The 20,492-nt window shown below is 45.0% G+C and overlaps 1 protein-coding gene across 2 annotated transcripts in view; it reads left to right on the top strand.

Moving 5' to 3' along the window:
• The window catches only part of DCC (DCC netrin 1 receptor), a 571,720-nt gene that overhangs the window by 410,424 nt on the left and 140,804 nt on the right, over positions 1-20,492 (top strand). For both annotated transcript variants that reach the window (XM_069774824.1, XM_069774823.1), the window contains exons 10-11: positions 11,630-11,778; positions 12,989-13,127. In XM_069774824.1, the coding sequence (XP_069630925.1) occupies positions 11,630-11,778; positions 12,989-13,127 (288 nt within the window). The remainder of the gene's footprint in view (positions 1-11,629; positions 11,779-12,988; positions 13,128-20,492) is intronic.

Here is a 20,492-nt window from a genome sequence, read left to right as displayed (position 1 = left end):
TTGGACCAGTTGATCTTCCAAGGTCCCTTCCAACTTGGGCTATTCGCTGAGTCTATCTTTTCCTCTCTCCTTCCTCACACCCAGGTATAAGTCTATCCATGCTGCTTAAACGATATCCTTCATGGCAGGGATTTCCCTTTCCATCATGTACTGATGTAAGAAAAATTACTAGTTTTTAACAGACCTGCAGCTAATCCCATCTAATGAGGGAGCTGTGGGCTCCATCAGGAGCTTTCTCTGCTGCAGCCTGTCCTGCATCGGCTGTTACAGTGATGAACTGAGGACATGGCGCTCCTGCTCTCCATCCATCTGTTTGCAACAGCATTACATATATTTTTTTAAAGTAGAAAAAAGTCTCAGTCCGAGTCTGCGTTCTCACTCTGCCAAATTTTGTGTGTACAGAAAGATCCCCAGAATAATGAATGGCCACTTTGGGTTTGGACAGAGTCTGTTTTGCAAGGTGCAGGGGTATTTATATATATTTCATATATTCATCAATCTCTAAGAGAGAGCTGGGGCAGGCAGAAAACATAAGCATCTCTAGTATAGTGCCGCGGTAGTGAATTTTTCTTGTCATTTGATGAAAGGGTGAAGCAGTACTGAAAAATGTGTTCTGTGGAGTCATTAATATCCTCCTCATTTGTGTGTATTCTTCCATAATGGCTCAGTAAAATACACCCTGGGGTAACTTTATGCCATTCTTGCATGGTTCTTTAATTTTATGAGTAATTTATGTGGAGCATTGGCGGGGGGGGAGGTTTTCAATTGCTTTAAATTTTAATGAAACGTATCTTCCTTTCTAAAAGTTGGGCAGACCTAAAGGGAAAGATGGTGATGTCTGGTTTTCTGTCCTGCTTTTGGCTTCCCATCCACTTTTTCTTTCCTTGTATTTTTGGGTGGTTTTTTTGTCTTTTTCTTGAGAGAGAAGAGTTGCTTCAGTCTCAACTCTTGGAAGGTGGTTCACTTTGCAGAAGGTTGCTGCAGGAGCAGACTGGGACACTGGTGGTGTCCCCAGCATGGGTCTGGGTAATGAGTCTGCCCTGGCCCTGGTTTCCTTACTGTTCTCTTGTGGAATTAATTTGTATTTTCTCAATGGAAAATACGAACTCAGATCCCCTGAACGCATCTGCGGTAGGAATTTTGTCTTTTTGTTTCCTGTGGTTTTGTTTTTACACCAGGTATAATTTCAAATCAAGTAGAAATTTATCTTATTTTGTGGGGAATCTGAGCCATTTTCCCATGGCAAGCGATCTGCCTGCTCCCGTTCCCGGCTCCTGTGCTCCCTGGCCACATCTGCTGTATCGGGGCTGGGTCTGTACATGCCGCAGGGGTGGTCAGGCCAGCTTGTTGCTTTTTAGATATATTTCAGCTGGAGTCAGGGTTGGTTAATAAAGGCTGTTAGCATTGATAATTGAGATTAAAGATCACCTCATGCTGTTTTATTCTTCAGAATCTGGCTAGCTTTAGTGCCATGGCCTTTTTTTTTTTTCCTTTTTCTTTCTATTTCCATTGAATTTCTAGTTTCTCTTGTGGAACAAAATGCAGTACCTTAAGCCAGATTCAGTGACTCCATCTGCACTTACCTGCTGGATGTATGGTTCCCTGTGCGTCACGGGGAACTTGATTAAGACTTTTGTAAAGGCCGTTTACAATGAGGAGGGATTAAGTAAGAGAGAAATGGAAATTTATTTTGTACTGCTTCCTAGAGACTGTGGAAAAAAAGTTGCAAAGGAGAGGAAAATATTCTGCACACCTTTCTTGAAGCTTAGATTGATTGTCACCTCCTGTTCAAGCAGCAAAAAAAGTGGTCAGGTGAGCGTGTGGTCAGTTCTTCCAGTATTTCGATAAAGCCCATCGTGATCAGATTCTTCAAGATGTTTACTCAGTTGAAAAAATTTCCATCTTCCCAAATCGTCTCCATCACTGAGTGCATTTCCACCCCGCATCTTGCCGTGGTGGTGCCACCCCGTTGCCTTTCTGCCCCAGCTCTGCTCCTTCTGCAGCCGTGGGCCTCTGAAGCTGTGAGGGGACCCGAAGAAATGCTCAATTCTTACTGATCGATGGTGCTAACTCCACAAGCTCTCTGAAGTTGAAGTTTCCAGCTGACTTGTGCAATGACACTGAGCAAGGTGTTTTGTTCCTGTCCATCGTCATCCCTTTGTTTCCAAAATGGGTGCAGTGGTGATGACATGCTGGAATCTTAATCCTTTGAAGACATCATGCAAGCTCTTCTTTTCTGTGAGTTAGGAGGGCAGATTCAGCTTATTAATAGTGGGAGAATATGTTACCACCTTGGTAGACTAAGAGTTAAAATGAAAAACAAATCAAACCCAGAAAGTAAAATTGTTCATTTCCTAATTGTCTTGGGTTCAATTTAAGGAACCACAAATTGCTTGCTGTTCATCATTCATCTTAATTAACTGAAATAACACAGAGTCTTTTCTTTTGGGGGTTTGGTTTTGTTGTATTTTTTTCTGACCAGCTCTTCTGCCTCCTTTGAAAAGTGTCAGTCTCATCAGAAAGTTGCATTGCTATATGAAATACTCTAGTTAAAACAGAATTCAAATGCTTTTGCATCCCCTTTATGAGACCTTCTTGGTGTCCTCTGTTGTACAGAGGAAGAAACCTCGTAGATGAGGAATACGTACTGTATCAGATGTGTACACTGAATCCTTCCTCTTGCAATTGTGAGTAGGTATCTCCGTGGCTTCTCGCGTAGGGCAGAATTGCTGGTACGTTCGACATGTGGCGAATCAGTGCCAGGCTCAAGTGTTGTTTTCCTTCTGATTACTGAGGTTGGCACTATACCAGAAAGACTTTCCCTTCTGAGACACATATTCATCTTTTTATACCTTATAGAAAAAATTTAAAAAAATTCTTTGGCTTTGCTGGGTTTGAAAATACCTCTGACCCTCGTCATTCCTGAGAGGTTTTGAGATATTCTTTCAGAAAATTTTTTTCCTATTGTTTTTAACAGATCTTATCCTCTCCTGACAATAATCTCTGCCTGCTTTTCATGAACTTAAAATTTACTTGTGAAAGAATAGTGATAGTATATTTTATTAAAAACATTTCTCTCTGCTTACTACTTCTTTAAAACTATTTTGTGTTTTCCATCAGACTCTTTAAATATGTGTTGAGGATAGCAAGAGTAGGGCAAGGACCAGAAGTTTGGGGTTCACAGGAAATGATGATGCTGGAGGCTCTTGTATTTTGAAGTACAGCGAAAACAATTCTTGATTCCTTTCCTTTTTTTTTTTTTTTCTTTAATGAAACAATACATTACATCCTGTCATCCAGTGTTGTAAAACTTGTGAAAAGCTTACACCAAAATCAGTGCAAGTAATTTAAAAATTATTTAGAAAATAAATACTTCATTTTGAAAATAGCATTACTGGATGTTTCAGCATTATGGAATTACTTTGCTTCATTTTTCTTGCTAAGCAAAAGTTGTCACTATTCTTTCCAAATGTTTTGATGTCTGTGAAGACCATGTTTACCAGAAATAATCTGCTTCAGTGAAAATATACCAAATGCTCTAAACGAGAAGGGGAATTTTCCATTTCTGAGGCTTGTCTACGCCACACACTCCTGCCTTTTAGTGGTTCATGGAGGTGGTTGATATGAAGAATTCAGTGCTTGTCACCTAATCATTGCTTTTTATAAATAATAAGCTTTGCTGGCTCGAAGTGTGTTGTAATTCTGCTCCAGGTCTGCTGAGATGCAAAGGCACCATTATGCCAAGTAAAATACTTGCTTTGACTGACTTGCCGAGAAGGAGCAGAAAATTAAAACCACTTTTACCTGAAAAAAGAAAACTGCAGAACAGATGAGCGTATCTTAATCAGCTATGCAAATCAAGGCATTGCACCATTTGCATGAAATCTCCATATTTACAGGTTGCTGATGCAAACAGTAATGCAGTGGCACAGTGGCCCTTGCCTGGATGCCCCTCAGGCAGGAGCGGTGCAGGACAGACGGACCACCCTTGGCACCCCTCGCCAAGGCAGGATTGACCCTGCGTGCAGAGGGGATGGTGCTTCGGGCTGTGGGTAAGCACTGGGAGGCAGATGACAGTGACGAAGATGTCACCTTACCAGTATGAAAGACGTTGCAGTTGGAAGCTCTTTTGCACTAGGGTCCGTTTCCTTCGCCCTTACATCCCTCAAGGGAGCATTTCGATGCCGCCGTCCTTTCTGCTCGCTGTTGGTGAGACACCAGGCAGTGTTTCACCAGCCAGATTTGGTAGTTGGCTTTGGCACCGTCTGATCTTTCTCTGGACAAGAGCACTGGTGTGTCGATTTGCAGAGATGCATCCAAAAATTTCTGCTGAGCCATAGACCGCTGGGATGTATTTGTCTCCCTATAGCTTTCCTAAAACAACGGTGACTGGGGCACTGGTAATGAGCTGGAAATGAAATAAACTTCACCGAGCCTGATTTGGGCACGGGGAAGAGACCTGCCCAGTGCTGCCAGCTGATCCAATGCCACCACATTTTAATGAATGGTGGTACAAAGCTCTTCTCAAACCTTTTGATCAGAAACAAAGCTATCTCTGTAGAGAGACAGGTTTTCTTTGTAGGATGGCCATGTCTAGAGACCTAAATTATGATGGAGGCCGTTTGTGCTATGATTTCTCCTAATTTAATGGAGGGACTAGACCTGAGACTCTTGAACCTCTGCAGCTGAGGAAGGGATGCACTCCAGCTTACTGTTCCTGGGAGATGCCAAATCATTTAAACAATTCAGCCTGGTCTGTTGACCCCTTCCATATCGGTTGATTCTGTGGGATATCTGAGCCCATCACTTTGCTGCAGAGGCGTTTGTTCACCCATCCTGCTCAGCTCCCATCAGGGACCTGGGCACTGCCGTCACTAGTCCTGCCTTACCAGGGGTTCGCAGGGTACGAGGTGCTCGGCCGTAACCGCTCCGGTCCTCTGCAGGAGCAGTAGCACAGCACCGGGAGAAGGAGAAGGTCGAAGAGAAGGTGTTCTATAAAATGGGCTGCTGCCGAGTATTTCTAAAATAGCTTCAGGTGTAGGAATTGAAATTCTGTCTCAGTTCCGTTTGACATACATTCATCTTTGTTTTATCTGGACCTTTCTTCCTACCCCAGAAATCTTGCAATATAAATAGGTAAGATAAAGAATGGGTAGGAGATATATTATTATGCCATTTTATGGGAAGGAAATTGAAGCATAAAAGCATTAAATTATTTATCCAAGCTCCCTCTGGAAGTCTGAGCCAGAGCCAGGATTGCTGTAACCTATCTTTCTGTGCACTGTTTCTCAAAATAAAAGGTTGAATTTCTGTCCCTATCGAAGTCAATAGGAGTTGCTTTTTAGTTCTGCGGATGCTATCATTTTATGTAAGTGCATAGCGAGGCCTCCAGCCGTCGTAAATGCTCTTCCATTCAGAAAGGCTTTCCTTCCATTTTTCAGACCTCAAACAAATGCAGGGTATGTTTGGACGCCCAGAAGCAGATGGAATTCGTAACAAAAGCTTGTTTTCTAAATGAATTTATCTCACTGACTGCAGAATATTTCTTCTTTGATGGCATTATTTTAGTGTTTGTGTTTGCACCCCGTATTTGCTTTCAAGTAGCTTATTGACATTAGTGAAATCATCATAAATTTTGCTCCCCAGTGGAAACTGTTACAACAGAGTACTTCTTCCTCCATCCGCAATCTTGTGGCTTTCCTGCCACAAATACAGCCCATCGTTACAGTGTAAAAATAATAGTAGGAGACCATTTAAAATGTTGTTCCCTTTCTGAGTTTAGTAGCAGGGCTAACAGTTTGGTTACTGTGGTTCAGTTCCTAGAACTGTGCACTGCGATATACGCTTAAAAGTTTGAAAGTCAGGCAAAATAAGCACAGGAGTGAAAACGCTGGGTACTGAAGATGCTTTTTAAAGTTTCTTTATTAATGGAACACCTGTATTAGGTATTGAGCTGCTTCTGCTGCCACTCTTTTACCCATTTCTGGCGAAGGATTTATTTGGCAAGAATAGAATAGATTTTCAGTTGGAAGGGACCTACAATGATCATCTAGTCCAACTGCTTGACCCCTTCAGGGCTGACCAAAAGTTAAAGCGTTGGCCAAATACCTCTTGAGCACTGGCAGGCTTTGGGCATTGACCACCTCTCGAGGAAGCCTGTTCCAGGGTTTGACCACCCTCTCGGTAAAGAAATGCTTCCTCATGTCCAGTCTAAACCCCGCCGGCACAGCTTGGAACCATTCCCACGCATCCTATCACTGGATCCCAGGGTAAGAAGATAACACCATACTCCCACCTGCTTCTTGGTCCAGACTTTCTAGAATTTGTATTGTGGTATTGTGCCCCACTGGCACGTTCGGGGTCTCTGGCGATGCACAGGTCCCCTGAGTTCGCCGTCCTTCCCCTGAGCCCCAGATCCTCTGCCCCTCTGCAGCAGGAGGACGGGGGAGGACACGTTTCCAAACCTCCTTTGGTAAAGGCAGCTCCACAGAGGCCCTTTCCCCTTCGCTGCCGAGTTCGGAGCTGAGCCACCTCCATCACATCACTTGGTGGTACCATCCCCGGTGCCATATTCCTTAACAAATCCAAGAATATTAGATTCACGCGTCCATCTGTGGTGCGCAGCTGGGCGCCACGTGAGGAGTTAAAGGGCGAACTAATGAAAACCAGAAGACTCTGTGAAAATATAAACGACAGCTACTTCCAAAAGCTGACTCCAATGCCAGCTCTTGTGGATAGCACTGGAGGCGTCCGGGGCAGTCCTGCCAAACAACTGTCATGTCTTCAGAGCGTGTCCGGCACGGGGAGGTGGGTTTCGCTGTGTTAATAATTACACTGCCTGCAGGCTCTCTGAAGTTGCATCTTTCCGTGCAGCGTGGAACCAGATTTTAATGAAATATCGTTAAAGCTGTTAACTACAGAGAAGGAAGGGGGGGGGGTGTGGAAATCAAAGGCGCAATCAAAGCATGCACTCTATTATCAATAACTGCAAGTAGCTTCATAAATGTTTTATGTTTGAAATGTTTTCAGTGCAGATCAGCACAGAAACAGCTGTTTAAACGAAAAGTGAAATGTAATAACAAGAACATTTTAATCATTGCATCTCATTATAGAGAAGAATGAATCACTAGGAAAAATGTTTTAAAAAAGCAGCTTTCATGACGGAGTTGGCTAGCCTGACACAGAGCTGGAGACCAAGGAAGCCTAACTCAGAATTAACAGGGCATATTCCTTTAAAAAAACTGAGTTGGGTAAGTGGTTTTGCTTTCCTTATGAAAGCATGGTGGTGGTATCTGCTCAGTGGTACGTGCTCTCTCCTGGGAAGGTTTAATGCAAAGTTTTAATGCTGTCTTCTACCTGAAAGGATTCAGAGCATGAATGCTTTGAACGGCACACTCGGTGCAGCAGCATCATGCCCATTAGGCAGGAGGTCGGTTTGGACTATGGGCAGCAAAAGTCAAGACCCCTGGGACCAGAAGGAGAGAGAAAAGAAGTAGGACTGTGATCCTTTCACCTCCTATTTGGGCATTCAACTTCAAGGTGGTATTTACAGCTCTGCTTTCTTGTCCAAAGGCTGCCGTGCACAATTCTGCATCGATACACCTTAGAGCCCCGAGGCTGGAGCCCGTCAATACCCCTGAAAGAAGGTCAGTGTCTTGTGATAGAGCTTAAGGCAACGGCCGTGGGGTAACTAACTCTTTAGGTGCCAGAGCTGTGCTCAAGGAGTTCAGATGCTCCTCTCCCTGGTCTCCAGCGGGGCTTCGCTATGAGCCAGGTTCCCACCGGCACAGGCAGGGTGGCCTGAGGTGCAGAAGGCAGAGCTTCAGAAACTTACAGAAAGGTCAGATTTGAGAGAGATATTTAGCATGTTTAGGCAATCGCCAAGCAATTTTTTGACGTAGTTGCCTACATTCCTATTTTAGGCACTTGTATCTTTTTTGTATCTTATTAACTATTATTATCAGAAGTTTAACTGAACAGCAGCAAAGAGGAAGTCTCTATGGAAGAACAGTAAAGGCTCGTGAGAGTTGAAATCGTGTTCCTGCAGGTTTTGAGGAGCACGATGCCTGCCCTTTCTGCTCCTACAACAAATCAAACTTGCAGGGTTACTAGAAGTCTTAAAGCCCTCATACCCTACAAGTGGCCAGGTCTTCCCAGCAGCTCTTGCCCACTTTAGGCTGTGAAGCCCTCCTCCTGAGCTCCTCTGGGTCTGCTGACCCTCAAGTCAAGCTGCATTGACTCAACTTGTACTCTGGAGGTAGGAATTGGAGTTTGGTTTCTTGTGCCGGAGGCTCCCAGCTTGCCCCATGCATGTGGTGCATCTGCAGCCGGGACAGGACGCGGCTGCGCGGCACTGCTCCATAAGATGGATGGAGGGAATGAGTTATGGACGTTCTCTGCAGGCGCTTCGCCTCTTGCCAACTGGACGTGACATCTTTGGGTTTGTAGGGACCGCTGGCAGGAGGCGAGCTCCAAAAATAGCCCATAGACTGTAAGACTGGAGAAGTGCTGGAAGGTGAAAAGCAAGACATCCCATTTACATGGAGGACAGCCCTCTTTGCTGGGGCCAGCTCAGATTAGAAGCACAACAGTACTCCTCTGCAGTGAATATAAGAACACGGTTACTTATTTCTGCAAGAGTATATACCTAAAATCAAGGCATGTCTCAGGTGCCTATGGTAAGTATCATCTTTCAGCCCCAGGAACGTTGGCTTTTGGGGCAGTGTGAGGCACATTCTTACAGCACAGCGTGGATACAGCTATTCACCCCCGTAATACCAGATCAGCCACGCTGACAGCTAATGTTAGCAATAACAGACAGGCAGTTAATTCATACTCCTAAAATCAGCATTGGGGGAAAAAAAAAAATGCAAAGCATTTGACCATTTCTGGCTTTGGACCTGATTGCTTTTACTGCTACTGAATAGGAGTAATTCCACCAAATAACCCCAAAACTGGCAGTTGTGAGAGCAGCATCAAACTCTTTGCAAGCAGTTGTTGTAGCTTGTATTTATGAAACAGTCTGAGGCGCTGAACTGATCTTTTGTGGGAGCAGAAGGGCATTCTCAGAGGAATGGTGATTTTTTGAATATATTGAAGCATTATGTGGAGCCTGTGGTAAAAGAAAATGCATCAGTCATCTGCCTGCCCTCTTTCCTTTATCCTTTTTTCTTAGAAAAAGGATGCTGGTAGTTGTAAAAGACTGACTTTAGAAGAAACATGATTTAATATCTTGTTTTAATGGAATGTAAAGCTGTTCTAGGGCCTCTCTGCTATTTAGAAAAAGAAGAATTTAGGAAAAGATTTAAAACGTAATGCTAATTTTCATGAGATTGTTATTTGACAGAAGGGATCAGGAGAGATTATTAAATGCTTTGTGTGTGCTGAAAATACTGAGACCTTAAGCACATTAGAGTGCCTGTCAGAAATACTGAAATAGAATGAAAAGGAAAGCTGGCCGAAGGAAATAAAAATATATTAAATATATCTACACTGCATCTAAACCTGAAATTACTTGTGATCAAAGGCTATCTGTGTTTTGTTGATGATGTTTCTGGGCACCTTTTCCCAGTGCCCAGCTCTGCCATCCCTGTTTTTCCGGAGAGGGACGGATTGAGGGAGCGCAGGGTCAGGCGCTCCTCAGCTATCGCTGCTCGCCGCACGCTTCCAGATTTACAAAAGAGAGCTGTTAGTGTGAAACTGCCTTGTAATGGGGATGTAACTTTGTGGAAAGCCTGTTCTAGGAGCTGTAATTCTGTTATCTGCTGGTTGCACAATAGCTTGTGAGTTTGTTTTATGCCACAGCACACTCCCTATTGAAAGTAAAAAGGTACTATTTGGTGCTGAAGATTCTCAGAAATAACCTTCTGGTTGACCTTTACGTTTTTCCCACAATCATAATTTGTTGGTTTTTTTCCCTTCCAATTTTGCTGGAGTTGGAGATGAAGGCACAGATAAGCTTATAGACAGCTTCATCTCCAAACATCTGGAATTAGGGTTAGGTCCAGCTGAGACTTGCAGGGAGTGATTTTCTGGTACTGCTGGTAGTTAGAGGAGTTTATTAAGCTTTTTTAGCTCTTTTGTTTTAATAACTGATTTAAGCTGACATCTAAAAGCATGATGTAGTTGATGTGTGATAATTTACATTTAGGGTAAAATTGGAGCATTTGAAGATACAGACTATGTAACAAAAGGTGATCAAGTATGGTTTTTTTAACAATTGCAAGGGATTGTTTTGTGTTGTCATTTGAGGAGGAGTTCTGTGCTTCTTCACCCACCACCGTGATCTGGTCAAGGCAATCAAAAGTTTGCATTTCAGATGATCTCTACATAAGGCTAAACCTATTGCAAACCTCTGTATTTTCAGAACTAATCAAACCAGGGAATAGTTTCAAGGATGGGCTATTTTGTTGTCATTATTTGGCTTATCAGACGAGCTTGGTACAGCCCTGCAATTTCTGTAAGTGCTGGGCACCGTGCAAACGTAGGAATATTAGTTAGGAGCAGAATTGGGGCTGGTCGTTAATATTGGTCGAACTTTTAAGGGCGAATGAGGGTTTGCAGATGAGGTCTCTGGTCCAGCCCCTGCTCAACGCAGATCCGCTCCGAGATCAGCCCACTCACGTAGGGCTTTACGCGAAGAGCTGTATGATGTCTTCGGAGCAAATCCATCGCCTTGCTCCGCGCTCCCAGGTTTCTGTGGCTTTGCAGGAGCGGTCTCATACCCCTGCTAAATGGAGGGACACCAGCCTAGAGCCCAGCCTTTGTGGGCTCCCTCGTTCGTTAGAGCGTGCCAAGGATCGCCCTTAATGCTTCATCTCAGCCGTCATCTCTGATCCCTCAGGCAGCTAAAAGGGAGTGAGTAGCATGTAAAGGAGTTTAAACAGATAGCATAAACAGGTATGTGTGCACAGTACGTGCAAATGGTGTAAGTAGAAGCTAACAGAGGGATTTTGAAGGCTAATTGCTTGCTAAAAGAAACCGAAGCCTGCTGCGGTGCACCAAATCGATTTATAATTTAATAGCATCAAGCTGGTACGTACAGAGCTGGGACAGAAACACACACAGCTAAGCGGTGCCTTGCTGGAAAGCGGCTTTAAGCTCGCAGTTAGTGTTTTTATGAGATGACTTCGGTTGTGTCGGGTGCTGTGTTGGTGCTTGCCTGCGGGTTTTTACTAATGGCTCCTCTAATGGCAGTCCTTTGCGCGAACTGGTCTTGGATGATCAGATTTGCGTGTCTCTGATTTCCTGCTACCACAAGGTAAATGCATCTATTGCATGCATTAGATATTTGTGCTAATTATTTCCCAGAAATTCATTTTAAGATGAAGTCCGTCCTCTGAGCCAAAGGCACAGCGATGTAGCCTAGATGGAACAATCCTTTTCAGTATTTCATGTATTCATGGCGCTAAATCTGCAATAGTCTTTCGGCAGTGTATTTTCCATGGGTTTATCATCCCTTTTGTATTTTTTCCGGAGTTTCTGAGGTGTACAGTGCTGAAGCAGTGCCGTTGCAGGCGTCCCTCGGAGATGTGTGCTGGGCTGGGCCATGCCACACGTCAGGGACCCGGGTGCAGTGGTGGGCGATGCGGGAACAGGATTTTCATGCCGTCCTTTCCTTTCCGTGCAGTGCAAGTTCCTGGGCCGGTGGAAAATCTGCGGGCTGTGTCTACCTCACCTACCTCGATTCTTGTCTCCTGGGATCCTCCTGCCTATGCAAATGGCCCCGTTCAAGGCTACAGGCTCTTCTGTACGGAGATAGCGACTGGAAGAGAGCAGGTGAGTGGTGACTGCTCTCCCTGTGAGAAGGAGATATTTGCTGTAGGAATCTGCAGGTCTTTAGAGCACTATAAAGGCTCAAGAGTGAGGGTTTTATGGATTAATCCTCCAGGTTAGGTAAACGTTGCACAGACCAGTGATAAAAGAGCAAATCAAGCAAAATAAATTTCTGCTAGTATCAAATGGGTTCAGGAGGTAGAAGGCGGCAGCCTGTTATATATTAGCCATTCCTCAGCTTTACGCTGAAATTTCAGAATAATGCCAAAGAGAGTTTAAAGACCCTTTAGACTCCTCCTTTACATTGTGCAAAACCATCAACACGTTAATGGCAGGTTGTACATGTGATCTTTGTAGAACATATATTTTTAGTTGCTTCTCGTAACTTCTTTCAAGTAGGAGGGTAGAATAATATGAATCCAGGCTAGAAATGATACTTTTTCTCTCCAGGCTGACAGATGCTTATAGGAAAAATTGGTGTTGATGCTGTGCACTTAATTGCACTCCTAACTCTGCCGTGAGCACATGCTTTCGAGCGGCAAAGCAGCAGCCTTGCTTTCTGCAGATTGCAAACTGCTCAGACACTTCCCGCTGGCCATTTAATAACCAATATTTGATAGGAGTGCAGCAGTGGCAGTGGAGATGAGCTCTGTGGGCAGAGTATGGCCTGAATAGGTTTTTAGCAAAGAATAGGGCAGGGTAGAAAGCGGAGACGTCTTTTTTTCTCACCTGATAGCACGTGATAATCACAGGCATCAGCAGTCTTGCGGCAGGTGCTTCAGTAGTCTTACGGGAACTTTTATACTGTCCCCATTTTTTCTGTGCTTGCTTTATTTTACTTCCTCCTTTTCTCCAAAATTCCCCGTAGACTCTTTGCCTTTATTTTCTTTCCCTACCACGTACCTGTGAAGTGGCAGCAACTGGCTTAACCCCCAAAACCCCCCCTTTTCTCCTGCGCCTTAAGTAACTAAACACCGCTCTGAGGCGCTGAAATCCCCTCTGTGCTGAAGCTGCGGGCAGGGCTGTGGACAAGTTTGGAGAACCGAGCTGTAACAAGCCGCTCTGTTACAAATTGCCTTTTATATCAACTTAAATAAGGATTTAGCTCCACTTCTCAAAGAGCAAAAAGCTTGCCTCTAATCCGCTCATCCCTCGGCACGGCCGTGGCGCTGGCTGTCACGTTTCCCCTTGGTTTATCGTCTCTGTGTGCTAGAACGTGGAGGTGGACGGGCTCTCCTACCGGCTGGAGGGGCTGAAGAAGTTCACCGAGTACACCCTGCGCTTCCTCGCCTACAACCGCTACGGCCCCGGCGTCTCCACCGAGGACGTGACGGTCACCACGCTTTCGGATGGTGAGTGGGGACGGAGGGACCCCGGGACGGGTGGGTTGCGTGTATCGGTTGCCATCATCAGACTTTTTCTTCTGCCACCGTATTTTCGGAAGAGGCAGCGATGAAGCAAGTTGGTTATTGAATGTGGAGGACAGAAATCAGAGGTTCAGTACCCTCTGAGCTGGTGTTCGTCTCCAAGCGTAATTGGTTTGCTTCATTATTCCTATGCCTAGTAATAAGGATAGTCTACTTCTCTCATTATTCTTGCTTTAACTCAGGCACAGGTGTATCCTTTCAGCTTTTCAACAGACACTATATTTTATTACAGCTGCATTTGGAGAGCCAACTGCCTGGGTTTTCCTTGTACTTTTTAAACACAGGGGTAGCAAATGTGCCAGGGCTTCAATCTCTGCTTGTCACAGCGGATGCACCAGCATCCTTCCCTGAGCTAGTGCTGTGCTTCTCTGGCTCACAGGCTCCAGGAGATAAATTGAATTTTAGTTTGCATTCAGAAGCACTTGGTTGTGTCTGATATCACAAAACTTACGCACGGCTGACTCCTGTTGAAGTCACTGAGCCTGATCCCCACACCTGGCTAAAACAGGAATAGCTTCACTGGAGTTATTTGGGCTACAAAAGTGTAAAACCCATAAAAATGAAGGAAAAATTCTTTCAGCGGGGCTGGTAAGAGTTCATAAAGCAGAAGCCAGACCAGAGACAGGCTCCAGAGGCTTCAGGGATGTGCCAGCTCCTGACTGAGCCCCACAGCCTGAGGGGCTTTTTCCGTACCAACGTTTTGTTTAAAGCTGATATAAGAAGTGTCAACTAAGCTTTTAAAGTGAGATTTATAAACAGGTAATTTTCCTTCTGGTGAAAATTCAGGCAATCTCTTTCTCATTCATACTAATAAAGCAAGGTATGTGAGTTCAGCTGGCCCTGGCCTGGGTTTGGATTACTAATTTAAGGTCATTTTCATGGGGAAAAAATGTTTGCTTTTACATGAGAGTTTAAAATCAGGGAATAGGCAAGAAATACCTTGCCGTGGGCTTCAGCTAGGTATGTTAAACTTGCTGGGATTTTCTCCCCTTAGAAATGTAGCAGCTAACCTGTGCTAATGAGCACATTCGGAAACAGTGCCTGGTATACACCTCAGTCGCATAAAAATTTCACTGTTGTTCCTTTCCATGCTGTAGATTGATGCTAGTGAAAAAAAAATTGAATGCGGAACCAGGGTGAGTGAGATTTATCCCTTTATAATTGCAAATATTTATCTAATTTCATTATAAAGTTGAGAACTCTCCCTTGTTATTCTACCAAAAGACCTGAAAATTTGCATGAGGTTAAGAATGACAATTTTCTGTCTGGTAACCCAGTTGCTTCTGAATACTACACCAGATCAACTAAAAATAGCAATTCCTGGGCAGCGTTGGTAGAAGCTGTATAGAACCTGGAGCAAATCAGCAGAGGGGGGATCGTGCACTGGAGAAGCTCTTGTATTTGTTTAGGGTATCTACAGCATAGAGCCCTTCTGCAGGTGTCCCTGGGTCACGGGTGGGTTGGTGACATCCCCGATGGAAGCGATGCTCCTGTCTCACATCCACCCGCTCCCAGTAGGGTTGCTGCCACCCTAAATTACCCTGTGGTCTGCAGGTCCCCCCAGGTCTCCTTGACCTCTGGAAGAGCAGCGATGGAGAAGGCATGGCCTAAAAGGGGGGGGGCTTCAGCCGGGTGGTGAGGCTGTGTGGGGATCAGGAGGAGCAGTGCTTTCATTTTAAAAAGGCTGAGCCAGTCTGCCCTAAGTTTAATTCAGAAATAAATAGGCACCTCGATAAAGGGCACTGGAGGAGAGCTGTTGGGAGCCTCTAAAATAGACCTTGTGAAGAGCGACATGGAGGGGGCCGGGGGTGTGGGGAACCCCGAGCGAGGGAGCTGGTGAACCCCAGCGCTGGTTTAATCTGCGTTATTCTGGGCTGGAGCTTCAGTGGGATTCATCCGCGAGACCCCCGGCTTGGTTGGCACTGGTATTGTATGTTTGACACCTCTGGAATATTTTTTTTGAGTGCTATTTACGTCTAACCAGCAAATTCAGTTTTCCCTTGTAATACAGGCTGGATCTTGGCAGAATAAATTACTTCACACTTATAATTATAAAAACAAAAGGAAAACAAGTGAAAATGAATATTTTGCATAATGTATGTAGATTTAATTCACACTGTGAAGTGTAGAACTGCGGCCCTGTACTCCACTTTGGTTTTAAATGTCACCGTAAGTGAGAAAGGGAAAGATTGTTATTCATGAGTCTGAAAATTATCCTCTGCAAGTGTTTCAAATGCTTCACCTGTCTGTGAACAAAAATCATTGCTAACGAGAAGGTTTGCATGGGACTATTCCAGAAAACAGGAGTGTGCCTAGGTGCCCTTGTTTCAGGAATCTGGAAAAAGACGGTATTTATTTTTCTCTTTATTTAAGCAGAAGTCTGTTCTGTAAAGAAGTCAGTTGGCTGCAGCCTTCCCAGCCTTCCTCTGTTTGTTTGGAGCAGGTGAAAAGAAGAGAAAATCCCTTTAGGCTATCTGTTCATCCTCCTCATTCTGGGTAGCACGGCCCTAGCTGTCCCGAGAAGGAAAGGACGGAACTGAGAGAGCAAGTCTGCAGCGCCAAAACTTTCTGCAATTTCTTCTTTTATGGTACCACGCAGAGACCTTTCCCAGGGTTAAGGTCCCTTCTGCTAGAAGGCTGTGCAATAAAACAGCAAGAAATAACTCCTGCATGGGCAAGCTAACAGCCTACATAGAGGAGGGACAAAGACATTTAATCTGTCCTGTTTTATAGGTGAGAGATAAAGGAAGGAGAAAGCCTGTAGTTCTCCATATACACATTTAGGATTTGGGCAGGTTTTGCTACTACATCCCCTACCACCAACCTCCTCCCCATGCTGCCCCACTATGCTTTTTGGATTCCAACCCGTCCTCCGGCTTAAATTCAGATTTAGCAGCCTCATCAGTCAGGGACCGCTGCTGTTGGAGGGACAGGAGCTGGCCACCTTTCCCTGCTTTTGCCACCGGACAAAACCGAAATGAGGAGCACCTTGCTTGTCACAACCGGCTCCCTTTGGTCTTTGCTTCACGTTGTCTTTGCAGCTCGGTCCGTGTAGTCTCTGGCAGTTTATTTTCGCATCGGTAGCCAAACCTGGAGGGCAGCCCCTGGGCAAGGAGCCGGGATGCTCTCGAAGGGCAGCGACTCCTGCGCTGCTTTTCTGAAAGCTGGTTTGGAACAGAAGTAAAAGTCAAAAATGGGAGAAAAGTCCTGAAGATTGGTCTACCTTGCCTTTCCTCTTGTGAAAATGACAGGATCGTTTTTAAGTCTGCCTTTCTCTTGAGAGCGTGCGTGTGCTTGAGCAGGTTATTTTTTCCATGCCAACTCTTTGCTGTATAGCGTACGACAGGGTATATAGTTGTATTAAAAAAAAAAAAAAAGCCTGTACTGTTAGTTCCTGCAGTTCGGTAGGCAGAAATTTTCCACGAGGCTCTGGGATGTAATCTATAGTTGGAGAAATGCACCCCAATCAAAGGGATTTAGTGTGGCATCTCCAGCTGCAGGAGCTACAGACCCCAGACAGCATTCACCAGATCAAGGAACACACTGTATCTTTAATGCTTCATTTTCAGTTTAAAATACAGCTCAGATAATATTTGGCCAGGCTGCGTGCCATTTCAGAAATGCTTTGAGCTATCATGCTCATGAATTTATCAAAATGCATTTAATCCCAGCAATTGGCAGACAGTATTATTTCATGCTTCCTCAGTACCCGATTTAAATGTAATTTATTTCCATAATTATAATATGAATGCTTTTTTTTTAAGTAAAAATTGAAGATTGAAGTTCAGATTGACACAGGAGACAGCCTATGAAGTTTTTCAGATGTCGGTAGCCATTCCTGTGTTTGCACGAGAGCTGCGAGCAGGGCGAGGGGGAACGGACTGCGAGGGTGTTTACGGGAGTGTGAGCAGAGCCCGTCACTCGGAGCCACAAGCGTGGATTTACCAGAGGTGAACGGTGTCGTGGCTGTGGCCCTGCTGGGGACCGAGTCCCTCATTGTGCCACCCCAGTAGCCCAACCTCTCGGTACAGTGAATTCCCCGAAAATGACTCACTCCATCTTTATCTGTTTGGGAGAAGTACTGAGCCGTTTCCCTCCCCCTCTTTTTTTCCCCCTGCAAGAATTACACAGGAGTTTCCCGATGCAAAACTTTTTTTAGTTTGGGGGAAAGGTGCAGGCTGTAATGAAACGTCCATGGGAAGGTTTGGTGGCTGGAGATCGTGCCAGCGCCAGCAAGGCTCGGTGACCTGGTGTACTTTAGCAAGTCGGGGACCTGGATCTGGCCCTCTTGCCTCCCGGCTCGCTGTCCCCGGTTAGTGCCGCTGTCCCTCCCGTGTCTCTCCCAAAAGAGCAGCCTGAGGACCCGGGTGCTCTCTGTGCTGCAGCGAAATATGTGGGGGGCTTGCTCGGCCGTCTCATTCGTTCTGGATCATTCTGCTCTACGACTAAAGAACAACAAACAACCAGCAAAACCGCAAAGGACATGGGTTCATCTGATGGGCAACTGAAAAAAAATATTTTTTTAATTTCACCAGATAGAAACTGAGAGCAGCCCTGCGGAGAAGGACTTGGGGGTATTAATGGATGAAAAACTGAATATGAGCCGGCAATGTGCGTTTGCAGCCCAGAAAGCCAACCGTATCCTGGGCTGCATCAGAAAAAGCGTGACCAGCAGGTTGAGGGAGGGGATTCTGCCCCTCTGCTCCGCTCTGGTGAGACCCCACCTGCAGTACTGCGTCCAGCTCTGGGGTCCTCAGCATCAGAAGGACACGGACCTGTTGGAGCGAGTCCAGAAGAGGGACACGAAGGTGATCAGGGGGCTGGAGCACCTCTCCTGTGAGGACAGGCTGAGAGAGTTGGGGTTGTTCAGCCTGGAGAAGAGAAGGCTCCGGAGAGACCTTATAAAAACTTAAAGAAGAAAGATGGGGACAGACTTTTTAGTAGGGCCTGTAGTGATAAGACAAGGGGTAATGGTCTTAAACTAAAAGAGGGGAGGTTCAGACTAGATAGAAGCAAGAAATGTTTTACGATGAGGGTGGTGAGACCCTGGGAGAGGTTGTCCAGAGAGGTGGGAGATGCCCCATCCCTGGGAACATTCCAGGTCAGGTTGGACGGGGCTCTGAGCAACCTGATGTGGTGGGAGATGTCCCTGCTCATGGCAGGGGGGTTGGACTAGATGACCTTTAAAGGTCCCTTCCCACCCAAACCGTTCTGTGATTCTGTGAAAAGAAAAAGAACAAATCTGAGTACCTTGCCATATGAACCTTCTTCCCATCAGTACGTCTCCAGCAGCGAGGCTCATCTCACCTACCTCTAGCCACCTCGTCCACCACAGGCAGCAAGGCTCCTCCAGTGCCTTCGAGGCTTCTTCCACTGCTGAGTCACTCTGTGCCCAGACAAAGCGGCCAAGTTATCCCTGGATGCATCTGTCTCTGTTCTATTGCGTATTGCATAGCTAATGCTAGGTAAAATGAGTTCTGCTGTAATTTCTAATGGTATAATTAAGCTGTGAATAATAAACAAAAAACAAAATTTACCAGGTGCATCCAATTTCTTTGATCAAGATATAAAACCAGAGGAAGTAATTGTAATCTCGCAGGAGCTGGGTTTGCCAGGGGAGCTCTCTGATTGTTATGCAACCTGAGAGATTAAATCAGAGTCTCTGATTTGGTAACGCAAAACTTCTCCTTGACTGAACAGTGAGCAAGGAATAAAGACACCCAGTATTGCTGTGGAAGTGATTGAGTTCGATGCTGGGTCAGGTCTGGATTTATTTCTCATTTTGATTGAAGATCTGGAATAAAAGAGGAGCGCATCAGTTATGTTCATGTATGCAACAGAACTGGGAAATGTGACAAGCGTTCACTGAAGAGAAATAAACAAGATAATAGAAAGACAAACAAATAGTAAAAAAAAAAAAAAATTAAGAAAAGTTTGTCTAGTAGGGGAATAATATGTAGCAGCAATAAAACTTGAAAGTCAGTAATGAGAGGGAAAGGTTTAAGGTGGCAATGGCTAAACATCGCAACGAGCCTTCACTGCCTGCGAGAGAGGGGGGAGAAAAGAGGAATCACGTTTGAGAAACTGGGGCTCTGAGCAGTTCTGCCTTGCTCACAAACAAAGGCAAATATTCTCCAGTGAGAACAGGCTTTTCTGGGAGATAGCGGCGTTTGCCAGATCCGGCTCATTCAGAAATGTCCAAAAATATCTCACTTTTCTTTTTCCTTGCAATACTGAGTACATCAGAGACGGTTTTCTGCCTGATATTTTTCAAAATGAGGGGAGTGTGAGCAGTGACGTCTCCTCTGCGGTAAGGGAGATGAAATGTTTCACGTACTGTTTGCTGCTGCTGGTGCTGTTGCAGCAGCAATGCCTTAGATCAGTTTTGCACTGTCGTGGGCAGTATGGAAACAAATAAAGAATGGTCCTTGCACTAGAGAAACCAACTAGTTTCTAAATCCACTAATCTGGAGAGAGGAAAAAAAGAGCCTGAACAGGGAACCGCTTTGTGTGCGGAGCTCCGGCAGGTCGGGTCCCCCAGCCTGGACCCTCTGCTCCGATGCAGAGGCAGGTCTGGGTGGTTAAAATGCATGATGTCAAGTTAGTTTTGTATGTTCCTTGAACATGTATCTTCACATCAAACCGTGGCAGGATAAACAAAACGGTGCAGAGACTCAGCTGCTCTTTTCAGGAACTCCCAGCTGAGTCAGGCTATTGCTTACCCTGGACCTTTTCCAGTAGCAAATCTCTGTGACTCGGGATCCTCAAAGCGAGGAAGAGTTTCAATATGCCCTGCTGCTCACTTTGCTGTACCTCTCTCTCCAAGCAATCTGAGTTTTCAGATCACTATGATTCAAATGCATCTTTTTTTTTCCTCTTGTCTCTTTTTTTTTTTTTCCTTTTTACGATCCACCGAGCCTTCGTGAAGGACAGCAATATTAATGTGGGACTTTGCTGCCACCAGGTCCCTCCTGGTTAGCTGTTATTACTTTTGCTCTTTTGTAGCCTGTATTTAAAATATTATTTTCTTATTAGCACTGACAAATGACTTAGCTCTGACTGACTTAAATCCCTAAATAGCAGCATGCACTGAGGATGCTCCAAAGTGCTATGCTTTGGGAATTTTTTTTATTGAACATAGATGTGACTAGACAGAGTCCAGCAGAGGAGCTGCCTGACCAGCACTGCTTAAAATGATCTGGGGAAAGTAGCATTTATACGACTTGCTGTGATCCTTTCCTTTAATGACTGTACAGGGGTGTTTCTTATTATATTAGTGGCCATTACATT

This window comes from Haliaeetus albicilla, chromosome W (genome assembly GCF_947461875.1).
Source record: "Haliaeetus albicilla chromosome W, bHalAlb1.1, whole genome shotgun sequence".
Lineage (NCBI taxonomy): Eukaryota > Metazoa > Chordata > Aves > Accipitriformes > Accipitridae > Haliaeetus > Haliaeetus albicilla.
This window is presented reverse-complemented; position numbering and strand designations above follow the sequence as displayed.